The following is a 22,326-nucleotide window of genomic DNA, read 5'->3' on the forward strand; positions in this document are numbered from 1 at the left end:
AATCCCTTACCATTCCATATATCTGTGGCCTTTCTGAAAAGATGACTAAGATCTTCAAAAAAAGCACACTAGTGATTACTCTAAAACAACAGAGAAAGTTAGCATCCGTTATTCATTCTCCTAAAAACCAGCTGCAACATCTGGATTTATCTCACATCTACCAGTTACCTTGCAGCTGCAACCATTCGAACTATGGCCAAACAGGCAGGACAGCCAACATCAAAATATCAGAACACCAAGACTAATATCTGCTTCACCATTATGGCCACTCAGGTTTGACAGACTATGCCCTGGATACCCATTACAGGATCCAATAAAAAAAAACCTCCTTACTCAACCCAGACAAATTTAAATTTGAGAGGCTTTTCCTTCAATCTGCTTCTGCCCTCATGAACTATCCCAACTTGAAGAAATATAGATGCATTAAACTAGCTCTGATGTGGGAACCTAATCTGCAGACAATCAGTCCAGTGGTGAAGAAACTCAACTAAAGCCACTAAATAGGTTGTATAGTTTTACGACTTTAGGCATCCCTGTATTTTTCCTGTTCATTATTATTTACTGAAGTATGCTTGCATGCACATGTTAACACAAGTGTAGTAATCCTCTAAAGATGCCAATTTAAATTTCACAAAATATTATGATTATTATTATTATTCAGGCCTCCATGTAGTCAAGAGACTCATCGAGAGAATTCCTTCCTAGGAAACACAAAGTATATCATACTACTCCTTGAACTCATTGACTGTTCTTGCTCTCACCACTCTATCAGGCAATACATTCCACGGTTCCACCACCCTACATGCAAAGAAACCACTCCCCACCCTCTTGCTCACAGCCTCCTTTCACAACTTCCAGGAATGGCCCTTTGTCATCTCTCCTTCTCGCTGCTCCACCAAGTGACAGAACTCCTCAGTGTCCACCCTGTAACTGCCTCTCAACAGTTTAAAAGTCTCGATCATATCACCTCTCCTTCTTCTATCCACCAAACTCTGAAGTTCACAATCCCTCAGCCGATCCCCATATCTAACATTGTACAGTTCTAAAGCTATCTTTGTTATCTGCCTCTACACCCTTTGCACAGTTAATTTATCCCCTTCAAATCTTGGGGACCAAATTTGAGAACAATAGTCTAAGTGTGGTCTGATCAGGGTCTTATATAGCGGAATGATAACTCTTCTATCTCTGCAGGTCAGCATCCTTCTCAATATTGCAGCAATCCTCTGGGTTACCTTCACCACCTTTGCAATGTATTCCCTGAATTTCAGTTTTCTATCAATCATCACCCCCCAGATCTCTTGTCTCCCCTACTTCCTCCAGTACAGCTCCTTCAATCAGGTATGCAGCCTCCAATCAAGTATACAGCCTCCCATCGATGTATCCCAAAACTTCAAGAGTTTACATTTTGCTGCATTAAACTGACATCCCCATTCATTTGCCCATCTCTCTAGTTATTTCAAATCCTCTTGCAGGGCTGCCACATCTGCACTATTACTAATAATCCTCAGCTTCACATCATCTGAAAACAACTGAATATCCCCTTGCAATCCATTGACAATGTCATTGATATAAAGGTTAAACAATACAGATCCAAGTACCGAGCCCTGTGGAACCCCACTTGTAACCTTCTGCTTCCTTGATATTGCCCCACCATACACTACTCTCTGATACCTATCAGACAGCCAATCCTGAATCCAGTTGACTAATCTGACATCTAAACCTGTGTGCTGTAACTTAAATATCAGCTTATCATGTGGCACCCTGTCAAATGTCTTTGCAAAATCCAAAAAAAATTGCAGTGTATGCCTTTCCCTCATCAACTACTCTTGTCACTTTATTATAAAAGGCAATCATATTACTTAATCTAGAGCACCCCTTAACAAATCCATGTTGATTCTCACAGATAACATTACCCTCATCTGCCCAACATTGTATATAGTCCCTCACTAATTTCTCCAAGACCTTAATAACTACTGATGACACACAAACCGGTCTATAATTACACACTTCCAGTCTGCTACCACCCTTATGCAATGGCACTATCTTACCATCTTTCCATTCCTTAGTTACCTCTCCCATGGCTACATTTTCATTGAAAAGCCAGGACAAAGGAGCTGTCAGTTCTTTAGCACATTCTCTCAAAACCCATGGTGAAATACCATTGTTAAATTCTGAATGAAACTAAAATTGAATTAATTAACATTTCCTACAGAATTAACATGGGTTTACATTTTTGAATCACATATTGATATGTTGAGCTTACTAAATTCTTGTAATTTACCAAAGTATTACTAAATTGAGGATATTTTTTCACTACTTTATGTTATAAGGTAAAATATTGTAAATTGCTTAAATTATTAAACCTTGCTGCTTTTGTGTAAATACTTACAAATTGCTGGGAGAAAAGATAATCCGATTAAGTAAAAGTGGCCGGAATCTAAACACGTGCTACAAGTACACGTGCACCCTTTAGGTAAGCACGTAGTCCCCCCCCCCATACACACACACTCGGAAGAGTATGCTAGAATTCCGTGTGTGGCGCTAAGTACTGGATGACGTAGAAGAAATCGGGAGTGCGCAATTTAAAAAGTCGTTGCAGCACCTAAAACGCTCTCTTACTCTTATGCTCTTGGGCTCGTGCTCTGGTGTGTTGGAACCTCCTCGTGGCTCCTTCTCTTCCCCCACTTTTCGATGCGGATTCGAGATAAAGACTGAGGAACTATGCCGTGAAATTCCTGAAAGTTTACCAGTCAGCGATCAGCCCAGCGGAAGGAAATCTCCGATATTTCCGGAGATATCATTACGATGTTGTGCCAGTTAACCAGAGAACAACGTATGCCTACTTTCGGCGGCAGAGATAACTACAGCTCGTACCTGTGAAGAATGCCTCAGAAAAAGCAGAATGAACCAGGAATCGAAAATGATTGTCCAGTCGTGCTATGTGAAGTGGCCAAACAGTTCCCCAGCAGTTGGTAATGTACAGTCTATGTTTTTATAAGCAATTGTGTATAAGAAGAAAGTTTGTAATTATAGGAAGGACTCTAGAGATAATATTCTTTTTATAGTAGAGTGATTATGAAATTTTAGTGAAAAAATTATTGTAAGAGCATGTGGAGCTAAATTAGAAATTCAATTAGCAAATGTCCTTTAGTATTGAAGAGTATAGAAGAGTATGTTTGATCTATCAAGTAGAAGTTGTAAACTATATATGAAGTTCTTTGTTTTGCATGTTATGATAAAGATAGAGAGGTTAAATAATTAATGCTCATTCCTTAGAAATTGTAGACTGCTTTATTAGTGTATATTCATAAAGTGTAAGATGCTTCAATTGTAATTAAATGTTTTGCTTTTTAAGTTTAACTGGTGCCTTGCCTGATTTTCTCCTCTATTGCACTTTCTCATAAAATTCAGACCACAGTGGGAGATAAGTTAAATAGGGAGGCTACGATTGCATAAATAAGTTATAGTGAAATAAGATGGTATGCTAAACTGTGTTCTGGTTCCTTGGTTCTGCACTCTTTGTTAATCTAGGATTCAGGGTGGCGCAGGATAATAGAAATTTTCCCTGAATCCGAAAAAGGAATCAGATCCAGTATTGAAACAAAGGAATTGGTGTTGACCATTAGCAATTCCTTTGTCTTATATCCACTAGCATTGTTCTTAAGAGTGAATAACGGCCCAGGTAGAATATTTAAATTAAAAGGGTAATTAAGGTGTTAGAGATAAATTCATTAAGTACAAGCATATCTAGACAGAAATTTTAGAGAACAAAGAAGAAGAATAAGTAAGACTTTACAATAGAATAAAAGATTTTAGAATAAGACAGCAATTTTACACCATCCAGTCCCACAGCTTTACTGACATCCAGAGTACTCAGTATTTGGAATGCACTCTCCTCTTGCATCTCTAAACCTACCCTAATCCTCTAATATTAAAACCTTCTTCTCCAGGATGAAATTCTCCAATAAAGTGCTCATTGAGCAATTCCACTATGTCCTCTGCATCAGTAACTCTATTCCCATTTTTATCCCACAATGTCATTCTTCCACAATCATTTCTCCTCCTACTGGCCACATAGCTAAAAAATTCCCTAGGCTTTTTTTTGGATCTCAGTGCCAATCTTTTCTCATATTCCAGTTTTGCCTTCCTCGGCATACTAGTCACTCTCCTGGCCTGAGTCATATATTCTTCATGCATCTGCTCCACCCCCTCTCCTTATATCTCTTTCATAATCTCTTTTTCACCTGCAGTTCCTGTTTGATATTGTTTGTCATCCACTTTACACCAAATTGTGTCCACTTCTTCACTCGTGGAATACAACTTACTATTGCTGCTAACAAATATTCCTTCACAATTTCCCAACCACTAATGATATCTTGGTCTTCCAATGTAAATAATATGTGAATTTCAAGTCATTATTTAGTCTATATACTGAATTTCCTGAAACATCATGTATGTTTAGAGTTAGAATTAGTAATGTTTTGCTATCTGGTCCAGAAATATTTATATGTATTCTGAAAATATCTTACGGAATTTTCCAAGATTACAGAAATGTTAGAAATCAATCCCTATATTTTTATGTAGTTTAGAATAAGGTTCTTATTCCATCTTGAAAATTCTCATAACTCTTTCTTTTACATACAGCCTTAGAAAATATCTACTACTAAATTTGTCAGTATGCATCTCATCTCATCTACTCATATAAATCCTCTCTTTCCACTATCCCCCCCCCCCAAAAAAATGTCTGCAGAGCAAATGCCAACTTTCTGTACAATTCATCCATTCACTTTTCTATCAAATCTCAAAAACATATCACTTCTTTTCTCAAATCAACCTCTCATTTCTTTCACATGCCTCTTCACATCCATTTCATCATTTTTCAATCATCTGTTGAGAAACAGTGACATGCACTTAGAAAGCCACATATAGCATAGCAAAAAAGATGCAACAAATATATATTGCTAAATGGATAATTCCAAAATACTAACCTAGTGCTTGTGACCATCCCAAACGTGTGGCAGATCCTTCTGACATTTCTTCTATTGTACATTCAAAATACCAATTACCTTGTGTGACACCTTAAATTTAAGAAATTCATTTTAGAATACAGCAATTATCATCTTAAAATTAATAAAACTAATACAAAAAATGCTACTTATGAAAGCTTTTTAATTATTCAGTTGAATTTTTATATAAGAGTACTATATATATATATATTTAACACATTGTTTATTAACGGTATCATGTATCATCCTTATCTTTAACCAAGTCAAACTTGAATACATTAAGCACCTGATGTTTAGATTTCATAACGTGGAAAAGTAAAAATATGCAGATCAGTGATTTTAGGTAATTAGATCAACTGAATTTCAGCAGGCAGTAACCATCATACTAACTAAAATAATTTAAAAAATTGCAATTAAGTATGGGGGGACAATAACAATGCAAACCAAGTAACAACCAACTGACAGTGAATCCAGTTATAGGATGAACCATTTCATAAGAGTTAATGGAAAGAAAGTTTGATAGAAAAAGGTTGAGTCTTTTAAGATTTGCAAACAAATAGAATAATAATATGCAAAATAAAATATAAGCACTAGATTTCCAAAAATAATATTAATATGACGTATACATAGCACCATTATAGTACATGTTTCACATAATTAAAAATATATTTAGTAGAATCAACTATAAGAAAGATACTCAAATATGTTTGCATGGTGTGAAGGTTTACATGCTATTTATAATGCTATTAAGGAAAATGAAAGGTAGTCTCAGATATTTGTATTAGTGGGAACTAAAGACTTAAAATCAAGGTTACTTAAGGAATTAGAAGACTATTTTTCTTATAACTGATTTTAGTAATAATCACATTTTTAGAGTCAATTAAATATATTTTTTAAAACAGGGACGTATATTCCAAGTGTGCCAGGTATGTGTGTGCCACACAACTGAAAAATCCATGAAGAAATTTTTAGGTTATTTATTTGAAATTAATGAAATTAAATAAAACGGGCATAACTACAGCCATACCCGAAGTTACGTGGTAGGTGGGACTAACCAAAAGCACGTAAGTCGAATTTGTGTGACTCGGGGTATAATTTTGCATGTAATTTATATATACAAACATACAATTGGGACCAAAGGTTTACAAAAACACCTATTTTTTTAAAAAATATAATCATAATTGTAGTTTTTCATACATAAAAAAAAAGAAAGTTATTTCGATGTGATGGTTTCATAAAATCTAATAGATTCGTCTGACGGCATAATGTCTTTTTCTTGTCACGCAAAATTTCTTCATAGCAAGCTAATGATTTTTTTATTCTTTGCCTTGTGGCTACAATTCGTTCCTCGTTAGAATCTATGTCCTCCAAAATCTGTAAACCATTCTTTTATGATTGTTCTTACTGTGGATTCCTGTAGATCGAACTTCTTTGCTAGCTCACAAATTTTCATTCTGCCTTCAAAATCCTTAATGATGTTGAGTTTTGCTTCCAAACTCAATGTTTTTCTTTTCTTGCTAGCTGTAGAAGAATCGGACTTGCTTCTTTTGGATGACATTATTATTTTTTATGCGATAAAATTTTTATCAAGAACATAACATTAAACAATCACAAGGTTTGTAGAACTATAAAAATTGTGTATGAATGGAGACTGCGCGAAACACGTCACTGCTTGTTCACAGCATGTGCGACACTGGCGAATGCAGCCGGCGCCGGAAAGATACGACTAGTGGTGAGGCGTGAAGTGGGATAGGAATATGTACATATAAGAAATTGTGTAACTATGGATTTGCGTAAGTCGGGGTATGACTGTATTTGGAATATTTATTAATAAATAGTTATTCCAAATTATTATAATTGCGGCTATTATAGCCTGTTTTTGTTTAGGAGTGTCCCTTATTTAAATACATTGGCTATCAATACTCAAGAGAGGTATATATATTTAGGGCATTATTGGTGATTATGATATTGGTTATTCCAAATATTTATTTGGAATAAGTATTTATTCCAAAGCTTTTGACTGTGTTCATCATGTGAAACTGTGGGAAGTAAAATAATGGGTTTTCATCAACACATTATCAGGTTGATAGCTCACTTGTACAGTGAGTAAGCAGCAATGGCAAGAACATGTGTTGGATTAACTGACTGGCTTCATGTTGTTAAAGGAAGTTAGGGGGGATGTCAACTTTCTCCTCATCTGTTTAGTATCTATGCTGAGGACACTGTGCATTTAGCATTTGATCAGCTTAAGACAGAAAGTAGGATAGGTAGTAGATTAATCATTAATCTGAGGTACACTGATGATACAGTACTCCTCTGTAATGACAAGGAAGAACAAGGACAAATCCTTGATAAAGTTAATGAAATCAATAAGAACAGAAGAATTCAGCTCAATCCTAGTAAGACAAAGATTATTGTTCTCAAAGGAAATACAGACAGGAAAGATCTTTAGAAACAAGTGTACCTTAATGGAGAAAGAATTGAAGAAGTCAGCAAGTTCAAGTACTTGGGATACAATGTGAAGAATTGCTGTTCAAAAGATGTTAGAAGATTAAGAATGGATAAAACAACAGTCAGAGACGTATCTAAAATCTGGAGGGATGGATCTGCCCCCACTGGAACTAAACTGAAGATTTGGGATGTAGCTGTTTTTCCAATAGCAAATCATGGATGTGAGACGTGTAATCTAAAGAAATCTGATAGGAAACAGATAGCTGCTTTTGAGATGTGGTGTTACAGAAGGTTGTTGTGGATATCATATACTGAAAGGCAGACAAACTGACAGGCGGTAGACAGGACAGTAGAACTTTAAGGCTCCTTAAAGATATTGACAGATGAAAGTTGAAAGGAGGATTTCTCAAGTAACAGAAGGTAAAGTTCCTGGAAAAAGAGGAAGGGGTAGACCATCAATGAGGTTGATGGGTGGTGTGTCCAGAATACTGATCTTCAGGAAGTTGAAGCCTCTAGACAAGCAAACAACAGGACCATCCCCAGTTGATTTCAGTGGAGAGGCTGGTCTGAGCAGATGGTTCTAAATCAGTTTGTTATGGTTTTGATAACATTATACTGCTGGGAAGGGTAGTGGGTGTACCTTCCAGTGCATGTGGGTTTTCTGTAGACAGAAATGGATAAGGACTTGTTTGGTAGCCAAGTAACCAGAGTGTCAAGGAAGGACAGTTATTGTTCTCCTTTTCAATAGTGAAATGGAACCTAGAGGGTTGGTTGTTGAGGTGTGCTAAAAATGTTTCTAACATAACCCTGCCATGTAGACAAATGAAGAACACGTCAAAAAAGTGTGGCCATATTGTTGGTTTGAGAGGGACAGAATTTAGGGCAATGTTATCAAAATGATATGTGTAAAAACTAGTGGGGGGGGGGAGTAAGCCCATAGCTGTGTCTTCAGTCTGCTTGTAGGTTTTTCCCAGCCAGGTAAAATAACCAATGTATTGTGAAGGTGAATAAGGCTGATATGTCTAGGGGAAGGAGTCTGAATGAGTTCTGAGGTTTCTTTTAGGAGTACATTAGTAAAAAGAGAAACAATATCAACAGTCACCATGATGTTGGTGTCTCTGAGGATCATATCTGAAAAGCAAGATTTGAATGCACAAAGTTTTTTTACAAGGGAAATGTGGCTAGTAATAAGAGAGAAAGCTCTTTGGCTAAGTGTTGGGCTACTTTATAAGTACGAAAACCAATACTGTCCACTATGGGTCTCCAGGGAATTCTGTGTGTATTTTTGATAAATCAAGAAGATCTAAAATTCTATAGTGTAAGTTTTTGAATAGTCTCAGGAGGTCAGAATGCAACATCTAATAATTTTTCAAGAACTTTTTTTTTGTGTTTGGGTAGGGTCAGTGTAAATTAGGAAGTATGTCGATCAATCTCTGAGTAAGATCGACATTTTTTCTATCATATTCAGAACGATGAAGTATAACAGTAGTATTATCTGCTTTGGTGATGATAATATTCTGGTTATGGCACAGGTATTTTAAAGTGCAGTTAATTCCACATGAGATAAGTTTATTTTTGGAGGCTTTTCTGACTTTAAAATGTTGGCTATGTCTAGCCAGATAATACTGGCGATATGGGGTGGGATACTGATGCTACATTCTAGATGCTCTGAAGGAAATACCATGCCTGCAAATTATGATAAGAATAGAATAGTCTTCAACTAAGAAAAAAATAAATAAATAAATAAAGAGTCATATTTAAAGTTCCTATTAACACTTCACATTTCTTTTTTGGTAATCCTATCCTATAAGGTTGTTCAACTTATGCAGATGGGTATAAAGGTGAAGAGAAAGAAGAAACTTGTTAATGTTGGCTTTGAAGATTGTACTCCTTAGGAAATACATAAGAAGGAATAGTATTCTAAATGACAGCAGTAGGAGGAATGAAGGAAGGTGACGAAAAATGTTCTTCAAGTTTAGGGTTCAACTGTAAAGGGATACTGAATAGCTTCACATTCTCTTCTGAATGTTTTTTAGCAAATCTAGAAGAGAGTGAGAGAATTATTGATGCCAATTCTGATGAACTATGTCCATTTTTATTTATTGCTATGCCCAGCAATAATGAGAATTCTGTGCAAAAGAGAGCAATGAATCACAGCCATTTTGAGGGTGTTCTTATGGGCATGATCCAAAATGTGAGAACAAGCATTGAATGGTTGGACAGATTAATGATTTATACACAGAGTTAGTAGATGTTCAGAGGCAAAGTAGCACCTTGAACAAAAAAAACTTTCTTTTTTGGGGGGGATTCAAGCGGTATGTTTATGCCAAGAGAGGATAGCGGGGGGATTTGAGGTTAAACTAATTCCCACGACAGAAATCTCAGCTTGTCTAGAGATTTGGATACTGCCGAAAATAATGAAAGGGTTCTTTTTTTTTGCAAAAAAAATAAAAAACACTTGTGTTTTACTAGCACTGAAATTAACAAGGTCTTTTATCATAACACTCATTGAAGAATGATGTAGAGATCAAAATTTAGGACTACAAAAATTGATATTCTGAAAGCGTTTTGGTGATCTGAATATTGGAAGTCTTTTCAAATGAGACAGAGGAGTGCAATGTACTATCATCAGCAAAACAGTGTATTTGATTTGCAATAAATGGAACAAAGAGAGAAGGTAAAAGAATAGAGCCATGCGAATTTTTTTGTCTTGTCAGGTGTCATCTCCTACGAAGGAGGATGACTACCATGAACTTCCACCCTCCACGTACAGAAAAATTCTTTATAAGACAAAACAAGTCAAGTCCTTGATTTTTGCTATCCAATTTGTTCTAATCATCATCATCAAATTCCTGCCATGTACCCTTAAGGGGTGTACAGGATATGACAGTACTACATGAAAAAAATTACATCATTACTAACTTCCTATCTACAATTTTCCTCCAAATCAGTCTGTTACTTGTCAAGACTCCAACATTATCAGATCTTATATTTCTATCGTCTAAGGCACTTTGTACCGTATCAATCCACCTATATCTTGGTCTTCCTCTGGGTCGTTTTCCTGCCAACCTGGCAGAGAACACTTGTTTTGCTAATCTTTCCTCTCCCATTCTATTTAAGTGACCATACCACCTGAGATTAGCTCTGCTAATGCATTCCTGGATACTGAAAATGTCAAGTTCTCTCCTACTATCCTCATTTTTAATATGATATTGCCATTGATGCCATCTGTTCACGCCTCTAATCTTTCTCAGGACTCTCATATCTGCAGTCTCTAGTCTTTGGTCAAGTGTTTTACTTCTGACCCGGCTCTCAGGTCCATAAATTAAAACTGGTTTGAACACTGTCTTGTATACAGCTAATTTAGTGTTCCGACTAATTTCTCTCTTATTCCATATGAATTTATTCAATTGACTTCAAACCATACCAGCTTTGCTGATTCTGTTGTCTATTTTTATATTTAATTTACCATCTTCAGTAAAAATCGTTCCTAAGTAGCTGAAATGTTTTACTTGTTCCACAGGTTCTCCATTCACAACACAGTTGACATTTTCAATGATTCTGCCTATTTTCATTGTCTTTGTCTTTTTATTGCTGACCTTCATACCATATCTATTACAACTGCTATTCAATTTAGTCAGAGAAGCTTGCAGACTTGTAGCGGATTTATTTAGAAGTATAACATCATCCGTATAAAGCAAAGAGCTGACATTAACATCTCCGATTTTGATATCAGGTTTAATACCACTTTCCTTCATAATGTGATCCATATAGATAATGAATAACAGAGGGGATAATGTACATCCTTGTCTCACACCAGATTTAACATTAAACCATCTTCCTGTACTTCCTTCAATTCTAACTGCTGACTTACAACTCAAATAAAGACTAAGTATTGCTTGATATAATGCCCTATTGACACCATATAACTGCAGCATATTGAATAGCTTCTCTCTCTTGGCACCTTGTCATGTGCCTTTTCCAAATCGACAAAACTTAAATACAGATCTTTGTTATATTCCCATGCTTTCTCGACTATTTGTCGTAAAGTGAAGATCTGATCCTGACAGCCTCTGTTTGGCCTGAATCCAGCTTGTTCTTCACCAAGCTTTTCTTCCACAATTCTTCTCAACTGTTTCTCAAGTATACTTGCATAGATCTTGCCAGGAACACTCAGTAGGGAAATACCTCTGTAATTCTCACATTCAGTTTTATTTCCCTTTTTATATATGGGTACTATGAGAGCTCTACTCCAATCATCTGGAATTCATCCCTCTATCCAGGCTTTCTGAACTATGCAGTGCAGCCACTGTAAGACTTTTATACCACCATACTTCAGCATTTCTGGTCGAATATCATCTACTCCTGCTGCCTTTCCACATTTCGAGCCTTTGATGGCTTTTTCTACTTCAAGTATGGATATGTATTCCTGACTGCATGCGTGGTCAGTGTTTTTTATCACTGTGCTGTAATCACTGCTTGTTTCATTTAGCAGTTTTTCAAAGTAATTACTCCATACTTCAAGGATATCTCTTTCTCCTGTTTTCATGTCACCTTTATCATCTCTAACTCCTTTTACAGCACTCTTTCCTCCATTCCTAAGCTTCTTCAACAACCTCCAGAATATTTTGCCACCTTCTTGATATTTATTTTCTATATTCTTGCCAAAGTCCTCCTATGACTTTTGTTTAGCTAGTTTCACACACTGTTTAGCTTTCTTACATTTGTCTCTGTATTCTGTAAAAGTAAAAGCTGACTTATTTGCCAGGAATTTTTATATGCTTTCTTCTTTTCATTAAGTACCTCTTTAACTTCCTGTGTCCACGGGGGTTCTGATTTTTTTATCCTTGCACACACCCTCGCCACATGCCTCTCTGGCAGAATCAATCAATGTTTTCTTCAGAGTTTGCCACTGAATCTCCAAGGTTTGATTCCTGTTCTCGAACTCTTTCATTTTCTTTTCAATAATCTTTCTGTATTTTAGTCTACAGTTCTGTTCTTTGTCTTCCTATTTTTCTTTTTCTTTATATCATTCCTTCTAAAAGTGTTTTTTGTAGGGATTCATGCCTTAGTATGTGACCAAGGTAGGAGATTTTCCTTTTCTTAATGGTTTTCAACAGAATCCTTTCTTCTCCAATCATCTCTAAATTAGTTTTCGGCAGTCCATGGGGCTAAGGATTCATATTTGAAAGTCTTTCAGATATTTCAGATAATATAATTTCACAATATTTTGATATTGTCCAGGTTTCTGCTCCATATAGCAGTGTTGACCATATGTAGCATTTGGACAGCCTAATTCTTGTTTTTGTGTGTATTTTTCTTGAGATCAGAATGTTTATCATGCTAATGAAGGTGGATCTAGCAATTTCTATCGTTCTTAATATTTCCTTTTCACACCTTCAACTCTCTGTAATTAGTTGAACCAAATATATATGACTCTCTACTTCATCTAAAGTATTTCCTCTGATCTTAATATTTATATTGGGTATTTTCATTTTCCCTTTTACTCATTACCAGCATGTTTTTTTTTTTTTTTTTCAGCCAGCAGGATGGTATCGTTCGTCTGCATATCTTAAGTTGTTTATATTTCTAACTCCTATGCTGACTCCTTAAATTCTGCTAATTTCGAAGATACTTTCAGTATATAGAGGTTAAACAATATACAAAAAAGAACATGGCCTTGTTTGACACCCTTCTTTACTGGGAATTCCTCTGAGGTTTCTCCTGCAATTTTTATTGAGGCAGTTTGCTCTCAATATAAATTTATCAGTAATCTGGTATCTTTGGCACCTACTTCTAATTTTTTTATGCATTCTATCAGTTGTTCACGTTCAACATTGTCAAAGGCCTTTGTATAGTCAATAAAACATAAATAGACTTCTTTCTACGTCTCCAGATATCTTTCTATAATAGTTCTAACCAGTGCTTTTCTTCTGGAAAAAAGATGCCGGTACTCACCATGAAGATGTTATTATAGCAACTTCCACACTTTTAACATATCCTCCGATATATCCTCATCATCTCTAGATCACTTCTTGCTTTTGGTATCAACTGCAGAATGACGACCTTGGAGCAACCATGAGTCCACATATTTGCTAGGGTTGAACTGAGTGAGAGGAAGTCCTACTATCCTGATGAACATCAGTGTAGAAGTTGTCCGTACAAGCATAGATGACCTAGATGAAGTAGCAAGGAAAAACCCTTTTCACATTCACTGGAAGATATTGCAATTCCCAAAGTGTGCTTTAGAGGAAGTAGTATGTCCGGGACTTTATTTTCTTGAAGATATTCACAAAAACCACGAACTGCTTCTCTTTCATTTAAGCGAAATTTGCATGCTAACTTTTTAATTTCAGCTTCACCAAATGTTAGATGCTTCCCAGGATTTTCTGGCTAATACTTGGAATCTAAAATCTTAGCACATTCAGGCAAATCAGCATCATCTCCTAAGCAGACACTTTCCACAGCTTCTTTCAGACTTTTATAGAAAGCAGATGAACTTATTGCAGGACTGTGTCTTTCATTTTTGTGGAGCTCAATCCCTTTGAACTTCATGTTCTTCTGACTTTGAAGAGAAACACTGTAGTACAGCCCAGGATTTTCAATTCTTTCTTCGAAAAGTTAAACTGTATTCTTTATCTTCCGGTCTACTTTGTACAAGTCAATATTTCTCTCTTGTAAATCGACACTTAGTTCACTAAGTTCTTGGAGAGCATCACACATAATGCCCACATCAAGAACAAACTCGCATGACGTTATTTTTCTTAAAAGGCCCTCATAAAGAAAGTGATCTGTTTTGCTTCTTCTGCTGTCTTCTTTTGCCTCCAGAAAGTGATGGACAAGGGCTTCAAAGTCTTGCCACACTGCAGAAATAATGTGAAAGCTAGATGCAACCCAGCGAGTGTTTGAATTCTGTCAATTTTAAGAAGTTGAAGTTCTAGAGTCGCTGCACATTCCTGTAGTTCCCTAGCATTCTTAGGTGAAGCATGATAAGTCACATAAAGTTTGTCCATGAAACTGTTGAAGCGATTCAGTAATGATATTTTGTTCTTGGAGTTCACTATATTGTCTATTAATGTTTTCCTCATTTCATTTGAGATATGGCTCACAATATTAATGCAAGTATTTGCAGAATGAAGAATATATCCCATGGCCAGGCCATTAAGTTATTGTAAATTTATTTCATCTTCAAAGTTGTTAAATGATTGATTTCTCCTTGCTACTTTGTAAGCGGTTCGAAACACTTTTCCTGTTACGACTTTATTATGAGACAGAGTATTTAGGAAAACTTTCTCTAATGTTTCGTTTTTTGCTTCAGATTTTATATTTTGGCACGCTTTGTGCACTGCACTCTCCTTTCGATCGTAAATCTTTTTTCTTAATTTACCATTAACGCACTAACTGTTGTTTGCGAGATTCTCCAGTCATTTTTTTGCAAAAGTGTCCAACATTCAGGACAATCATTATCAGAATCTGCTTCCTTTTGACCACGTGGATCTTCGGTCTTGGTTTCATGATCCTCTTCACCAAGTGTGAAGAGGATTTTACTCATTTTGAATACTGATTACACTGATTTAAATTAGATTAATTCAAAACTTACGTGAACACCTGCCTGTTGCAGAGTGAATATAAAACTGACAAACTGATATTGGAAGCAATCGGAAGTGAACACAACTTCCTGTTTCTGGTTGCATACCAACCTATGAAACAGGAAAGCAGGGTACCAACTTATGAGTAATCAAAACTGAAAATTCGATTTGTGAACACAGAACCATCTCACGAAATATTTATAATACATTTTGCTGTCAATAAATTGCAAATTTTTAAAAACTTAAGAAAAAAAGGTGCTGGTACTGCATACCACCAAAAAAAAGCACTGGTTCTAACAATGAAGAGTCCTACTTTAGTTTACTTCTCTATGAGGGTGGTCTGAAAAGTTCTCAGCCTAACAATGAAAAAACAAATTCATAATTTCAAAATTATTTTTATTTTTCAACATAATCTCCCTTATGACTAATACATTTATTCCAACGATGCTCCGGCACCATTATCCCATCGCTGTAGTGGTTCTCAGAAAGATCTGCAAAATACCCCTCTACAGCTGCAATCACCTCTTGATTCAAAGAAAAAAGCTGCCCAGCAAGGAAGATTTTTAGTTTTGGAAAGATATAGAAGTTAGAAGGAGCCAAATTTGGGGAATAGGGTGGATGTTCCAACAATTCTTAGTGCAGAACCCTTAATTTTCCCACTGCCAAAACACCTTTGTGGGCAGGTGCAATGTCTTGATGAAAGATGATTTTTTTGTCTAGTCTGGTTAAAAGATCAGAATAATATTCTCCAGATATTGTTTTACCCTTTTCAAGATAATTAATAAACAAAATGCCTTTGGCATCCCAAAACACCGATGCCATGATCTTTCCTGCTGATGGAACCGACTTTCTCTTCTTCGGCACTGAAAAGCAGCTTCTGTCTACTGTTTTGAATGCTGTTTGGATTCTGGTGTGTAATGGTGAATCCAAGTCTCATCCATAGTAATAAATCAAAGCACAAAATCAGTTTTATTCTTGTTAAAATACTCTAATCACTGTTCAGAGATTTTCATGCGAGTGCATTTTTGATCTGCTGTGAGCAAGAGCGACAACCATCTTGTGCAAAGCTTTTTCATTTGCAATTCTTCATGCAAAATATAGCCTACACGTTCTTTTGAAATGCCTCTAGTATCAGCAATTTCACGCACTTTGACTCACTGGTCATCCAATACCTTATCGTGCACTTGATCAATGATTTCTGTGTTACACTTTTTGGATGTCCTTCATGTGGATCACTTCAAGGCTGGTAAGGCCATGTTTAAACTTGGCAGCCCCCTTTTGTTAACTGTCTAAAATGAAGGAGAAGAGTGCCCATGAACTTTTATAAAGTTCGAATGAATTTGTTTTGGGGTTAAACCTTTTTTTACAAAGAATTTTATAACCGCACGATACTCAATTTTATCCATTTCAAGGGATACAGACAACACTTTTGCTTCAGACAGCTATATAAACAAACTACTTGATAGAATGACTTGCAATTTCACATGGATGCTTGTGACAGATGTACCAACTTAGAAGAAAAAAATCTTGCCAATAGTGTTGCAATCTATGGTCAAGGCCGAGAACTTTTCAGACCACCCTCGTATTTTCCTGAAAACCAGTTTGTGTCTCTTGGAAGTTTTTCCACTTGGTTATACTATAAATTAAAGATACCAAGAAATTTAGAAATTAAAGATACCGTATATAGAGGCTAATAACTTCCATCACTTGCCTTAGTATCCCATAATGCAAAGCACATACCCCTGCAGATATGTATAATGCTATACATTATGGGAAGAGTCACTACCCAGACTGGTTTCAACCCTTATTGAGGTCTCATCAGTGGGAGCTAGACTCAGAGGTGACGAGACCTCAATAAAGTTTGAAACTGGTCTAGGTAGTGACTCTTCCCATAATGCACAGCATTATACATGTCTGCAAGGATATGTGCTTTCGTTATGGGATACTAAGGCAAGTGATGTGAAGTCATTAGCCCCTATATACGAGTTACCCCAGTCCTGAAAATACTTCAGGTGCAAACTTTGTTTGCTTACACTTGGACAAAGGATTAAACCCAAGCATACAATTTCTTGATATCTTTAATTTACAGTTTGTATCTCATTAATTTCCAATTTCATTTTATGTTTATTTCTTTCTAGGATGATATATAGCATAACGTTTGCTATCAGACTGTTCTGTAAGCTTCACATTTGGTTGTCTTAGATTTTTTAGGTATTGGTAGGAGTGTCAAGTGTTTAAGATATTTTGGCAGGTGTCTAGTTGCATATCTTTGGTTACATATGTCAGTCAGTGATCTCATGGCCTTATCATTTAAAGCCTTCAGGCATTCTGCCATAATTCCATCCGATCCTGGAGCTTTTCCTAGTTTCAGTTTCCTAATGGCATTTGTTACTTCCCAGGTAAAAACAGCATGACTCTCCAAATTTTCTTATAATGGCTCATCTATTCTACCATGATTGCAGAGTTCCTTTGAATACTCTTCTCATCTATCTCTTATTTTGTCTTTCTCCATTTGTTTCCACTGGCATCTTCAATGCAATGAGAGCCTACCCTTTTCCCAGATTTGCTAGTTAGTTCCATAACTTTTCATGAAGTTCTTTGGTTTTATGTTTTTGGTCCAAAAGTTTGATTTCCCTGCATTTGTTAAGCCATAGTTCTTTTGCAATCATGCATTCTTTCCTGATCCCCTTGTTTAAGTTCTTGTATTCAGGATGATTTTTGCATTTCTTTCTTTCCTCCATCATTTTCAGTATCTTGTCATTCATCCAGGGTTCACTCATCTTCTCAAATTTGAAAATTGCTAGTTTTACTGCCTTTTTTATGCCCTCTTTAAATTTCTGCCATCTTTTCTCAATATTTTTTACTTACATTATTTAATGGGACTTTGTGCCAAACTTAGTCAATGCCTTCGAGATATCAAGACAACTACTTCAGATCACCCAAAGTCCTCCATGGCCTAAGTCCAAATATGGATAACATATGCAAGAAGATCACCTGTTGATCAAAATGGGAGAATCCATACCAGAAATACTTTAATAGTTGAGTGTTTTCTCCATGATTTCAGAAATAACCGGAGTGGGTGAAATTGGATGGTAATTAAATTTTTTGCATTTCTCATGAAATTGTTGAATATGAAAAAAAAAAAAAAAAATCAGTAGAAGGAATTAAGGAAAATGAAGAAAAATTTGTGCAAATATTCTGCAGGTTTGAAGTTCACTGTGAATGGAAGAAAGAGCCTTGATATAGGAGAGGAAAAAAGGCAACACAAAACTGTAGTCAACTCTGAAGCATAAACCTTTAGTGCAACTGAACAAATGCAATCAGGGTCAGGAGACTTTTTGGTTTCTCGTTTAGACAAGATTCTTCTAATCTCTTTCTGGCAAAAAAATCAAATAGTGGATTGAACACTGCATGCTTTGAATGGCATAAAGACATTTGCCAAGATCATCTATGTGAAAATTAGGTGAAAATAAGAAACCAGGAGATTGGCTTTTTCTGTGGGTAATAACGCACCATTCAAACATAATGGAAGCATGGTTGAACAAAAGTTATAGTCATATAACTTTTGTCCACAGTTGGAAAAAACAGCTTGGAAAGAAACTATAAAACATGGTGCTGGCATTTGGATATAATGTAAATTTTCTGCTTTTTTTCCTTTTGAAATCAGTTTTGGGTGTGCTGAAAGTGTTCTTATGGCTATTTTGGACTTTGGTATAAAAGATAATGGAAGACATTTCAAAATAAGCCCAGTTCTTCCCTTATGCAGTCTTGGCACGCTTCTTGGAGAACCAAGGCTTAGATAAAAGAGGAGAGGTTAAAATGTTTCCATACCCTTAAGAATTGCTTCAGATGATGATGATGATTCATTAGAAATGTGTTGGTCAGAAAACTGAAACCAAGGAAATGACGCCCAAAGTCACAAAGCTCATCCCACTTGGTATTCTTATAACGCAAGACAATAAGTGCATGAAAATAATTGTGCAAGTGTTGCGCCATGAGAGAAGAAATCAAAACTAGATTGTTATGTGTATTGACTAAACAACAAACAACATTCACATCATATACAAAAGAGATCTAGAGTGCAGGTACAGTGGTTAAGACTATCTAGTATTTTATAATAAAATTAGTTTAATCCTTTATCCAAGTGTGAGCAAACAAAGTTTGCACCTGAAGTATCTTCAGGACTAGGGTAAGGTGATACAACACCATGGCAACTCGTTGCAAAGGTGGAGAAAGCTACCAACACTCCTATCTCAGTATCTCCTATATAATGCAAAACACATCTCCATGCGGATATGTCTAATGTTATGCATTAAGGGAAGGGCCACTACCCAGACTAGTTTCGACCTTTATTGAGGTCTCTTCAGTGGGAGCCAGGCCCAAGTGGAGATACCAGGCAGAAGCATTAGCAGATCATCTCTACCTATAGGAGTTGCCAAATGGTGTGCCACCCTTTTTTAATAAATTACTCTGGATTTAGAGAAAGATGTTGAAAGTTTATTTTTCACTTGGTTAGAGTATAATAAAATTAGTTTAATCCTTTATCCAAGTGTGAGCAAACAAAGTTTGCACCTGAAGTATCTTCAGGACTAGGGTAAGGTGATACAACACCAGGGCAACTCGTTGCAAAGGTGGAGAAAGCTACCAACACTCCTATCTCAGTATCTCCTATAATGCAAAACACATCTCCATGCGGATATGTCTAATGTTATTCATTAAGGGAAGGGCCACTACCCAGACTAGTTTCGACCTTTATTGAGGTCTCTTCATTAGACATATTAGACATATCCGCATGGAGATGTGTTTTGCATTATAGGAGATACTGAGATAGGAGTGTTGGTAGCTTTCTCCACCTTTGCAACGAGTTGCCCTGGTGTTGTATCACCTTACCCTAGTCCTGAAGATACTTCAGGTGCAAACTTTGTTTGCTCACACTTGGATAAAGGATTAAACTAATTTTATTATACTCTAACCAAGTGAAAAATAAACTTTCAACATCTAGTATTTTAGTAGACGTGAACAATTTATGTAAGATCACTTGTGATGGCTGAGCATCTCTACCTGCTTGATCTCTGCCCCTGGATAAGGAAAGCTGGAATTGTGAATATTAAAAACTCCAAGGAAGAGAACCTCACTGTCAAAAAAGTTAGCATGGTGGAAAAAAATCAACATTTAGATATTGATTTTTCTCCACCATGCTAAGAAAGGAAATTAAAAAAAAAAAAAAAAAAAAGTTCCACATAGCTGTTTTTCATTAGAACAGCAACAGAGGCAACAAATGAATCTGGTAGAATAGGGTAAAGGATTCATAACTAAAGCTAAAAAAGAGGAAGCTCTCTGATATGGTATATTTAAGCAAACATAAATAACACCTTTGAAATGAAAAGAATCAAAGGGAATGGAATTTTGGAAAACCGAAGTGAGTAGTGCTTAAAGAAGTTCAAATTTGAGTTTTTTCTGTTAGAGAAAAATTAGAAAAGAATTCCTTTGGACTGTTCCCTATTTCCCATCAGTTTCATCCTTAAAAAAAACTTTGTAGTGCTGCTGTTTTCAATTGTGATAAATACTGCTTGGAAAGAAGTCAATAGACACCCCCATGAGCAAGGTGTATAATGCCATGTAACGAATCACATGTTTGTAGCCAGTATAAATTGGAGGAATATGATGCTCACAAGTCAGTGCAACTGTGTTTGGGGAAAACGGTTGCACAAAGGGAACATACAGAGTTTGAAAGAGGCATTGTGATAGGATGGCATGTTGCAGGCTTATCTGTTCGGCAAATTGTTGAAAAATTGGGCCATCCCAAGTCAACAATGATACCATACTGCGATGAAAGTACAGGGAGTCGAATGCAAGTGCACCCACAGTGGATGATCCAACACACACGCACTGAACGTGACCATAGCATGCTACGAAGGATAATATGTAAAAACTGCCATTTCTTGGCATCAAGTGGAACATAAAAATCTGCACAAAAAACATTTAGAATTAAGGCTGACAACATGAGCTTTCGTGGTAGGACTGCAATATGCAAGATCCACATTACCCAACCCAACATTGTCTTCAATGATGCAAAGAGCATGTACAGTGGATTGGAAGTTTTTTTTTTTTTTTTTTTTTTTGTTTTTTTTTCCCACTTGGTTAGCCTATAAATTATATATTTAGTTTAATCCTTTATCAAAGTGTAAGCAAACAAAGTTTGCACCTGAAGTAGCCTCAGGACTGGGGCAACTCATGGCAAAGGTGGACTGAGTTCTCATCACTTTCCTTAGTATCCAATAATGCAAAGCACATCTCCTTGTGGATATGTATAATGCTATGCATTATGGGAAGAATCACTACTACCCAGACCGGTTTCGACCTTTATTGAGGTCTCTTCAGTGGGAGCCAGACCCAGAGGTGATACCAAGGTTGAAGCAATGCAGAAGTCATATTTCCATATGCCAGTTGCCAAAAGGTGTCACACCTTATTATGTAATTACTCTGGATTAGAGAAATATTATTATTATTACATGACACTTCCAGGGAGTCCAATGACTCATTGAGGGAGGGTACCTAATTTACAACTGTTAGACCCTGAATGGAGAACTTCTTGACAAGTTCTTCATTCAGGAATCTAATATGAAAGTTTAACAAAAACATAAAAAAATGCATAATACCTGCTTACCAGCAGAAGGTGAGAAACACCTAGTTTATTGTATCAGAAAGTGTATATCGATCACCTAAAGGCGATAGGAATATTGATTGTCAGACGGAAAGCTAAGATCGGGAATTATGTCAGATTAGCATTGTATATAAAAGAAATACTAGCTAATTTGATGTCTTATAAAGCTACCAAAATATCTGACCAAAATATCATTGCCAGACAGGCAATGATTAACAGATCAAAGGTCACATCTGGGCCATGCCTACCGTTACGCCAAAGGCTGCAGCTTATGAGGAAGCTGACGTAAGCGAACTTTCCTCGAAAACAACACCTAGTAGCAAGGGGGGAAAGCAAAGAATCACTTAAGGGCAATGTAAGTTAAGGATCGTGTGGTAAAAGAATACAGAGAAAGAGGGTGCTGAAAAAGAATATATAAGGCAATACGTGCCAAGTTGCAAGCCTCTCTTTTTTTGTCTTTCCAGGATTTTGATATAGAGGACTCTCGACGAGTGATTGGAGATAGGAAGGGCCGGGGTGTTATGTCGTCAGACAGCTGGCCGTATTCCTGATAGCTCTGAGAAGTATCCCACAGAGAGCCGTACGAGAATCAATAGCTCGTGCAGAATCGTGCCAG

At 36.4% G+C, this 22,326-nt stretch overlaps 1 protein-coding gene across 4 annotated transcripts in view; it reads right to left on the bottom strand.

Annotated features, from left to right (window-relative positions):
- The window catches only part of ash2 (Set1/Ash2 histone methyltransferase complex subunit ash2), a 315,384-nt gene that overhangs the window by 90,263 nt on the left and 202,795 nt on the right, over positions 1-22,326 (bottom strand). For all 4 annotated transcript variants that reach the window (XM_090396985.1, XM_090396987.1, XM_090396984.1 and 1 more), the window contains one exon: positions 4,989-5,078. In XM_090396985.1, coding sequence (XP_090253111.1) covers positions 4,989-5,078 — 90 coding nt within the window. The remainder of the gene's footprint in view (positions 1-4,988; positions 5,079-22,326) is intronic.

Source organism: Typopeltis vanoorti, chromosome 8 (assembly GCF_054136105.1).
Source record: "Typopeltis vanoorti isolate ZY-2024b chromosome 8, IOZ_Tvanoo_1.0, whole genome shotgun sequence".
Lineage (NCBI taxonomy): Eukaryota > Metazoa > Arthropoda > Arachnida > Uropygi > Thelyphonidae > Typopeltis > Typopeltis vanoorti.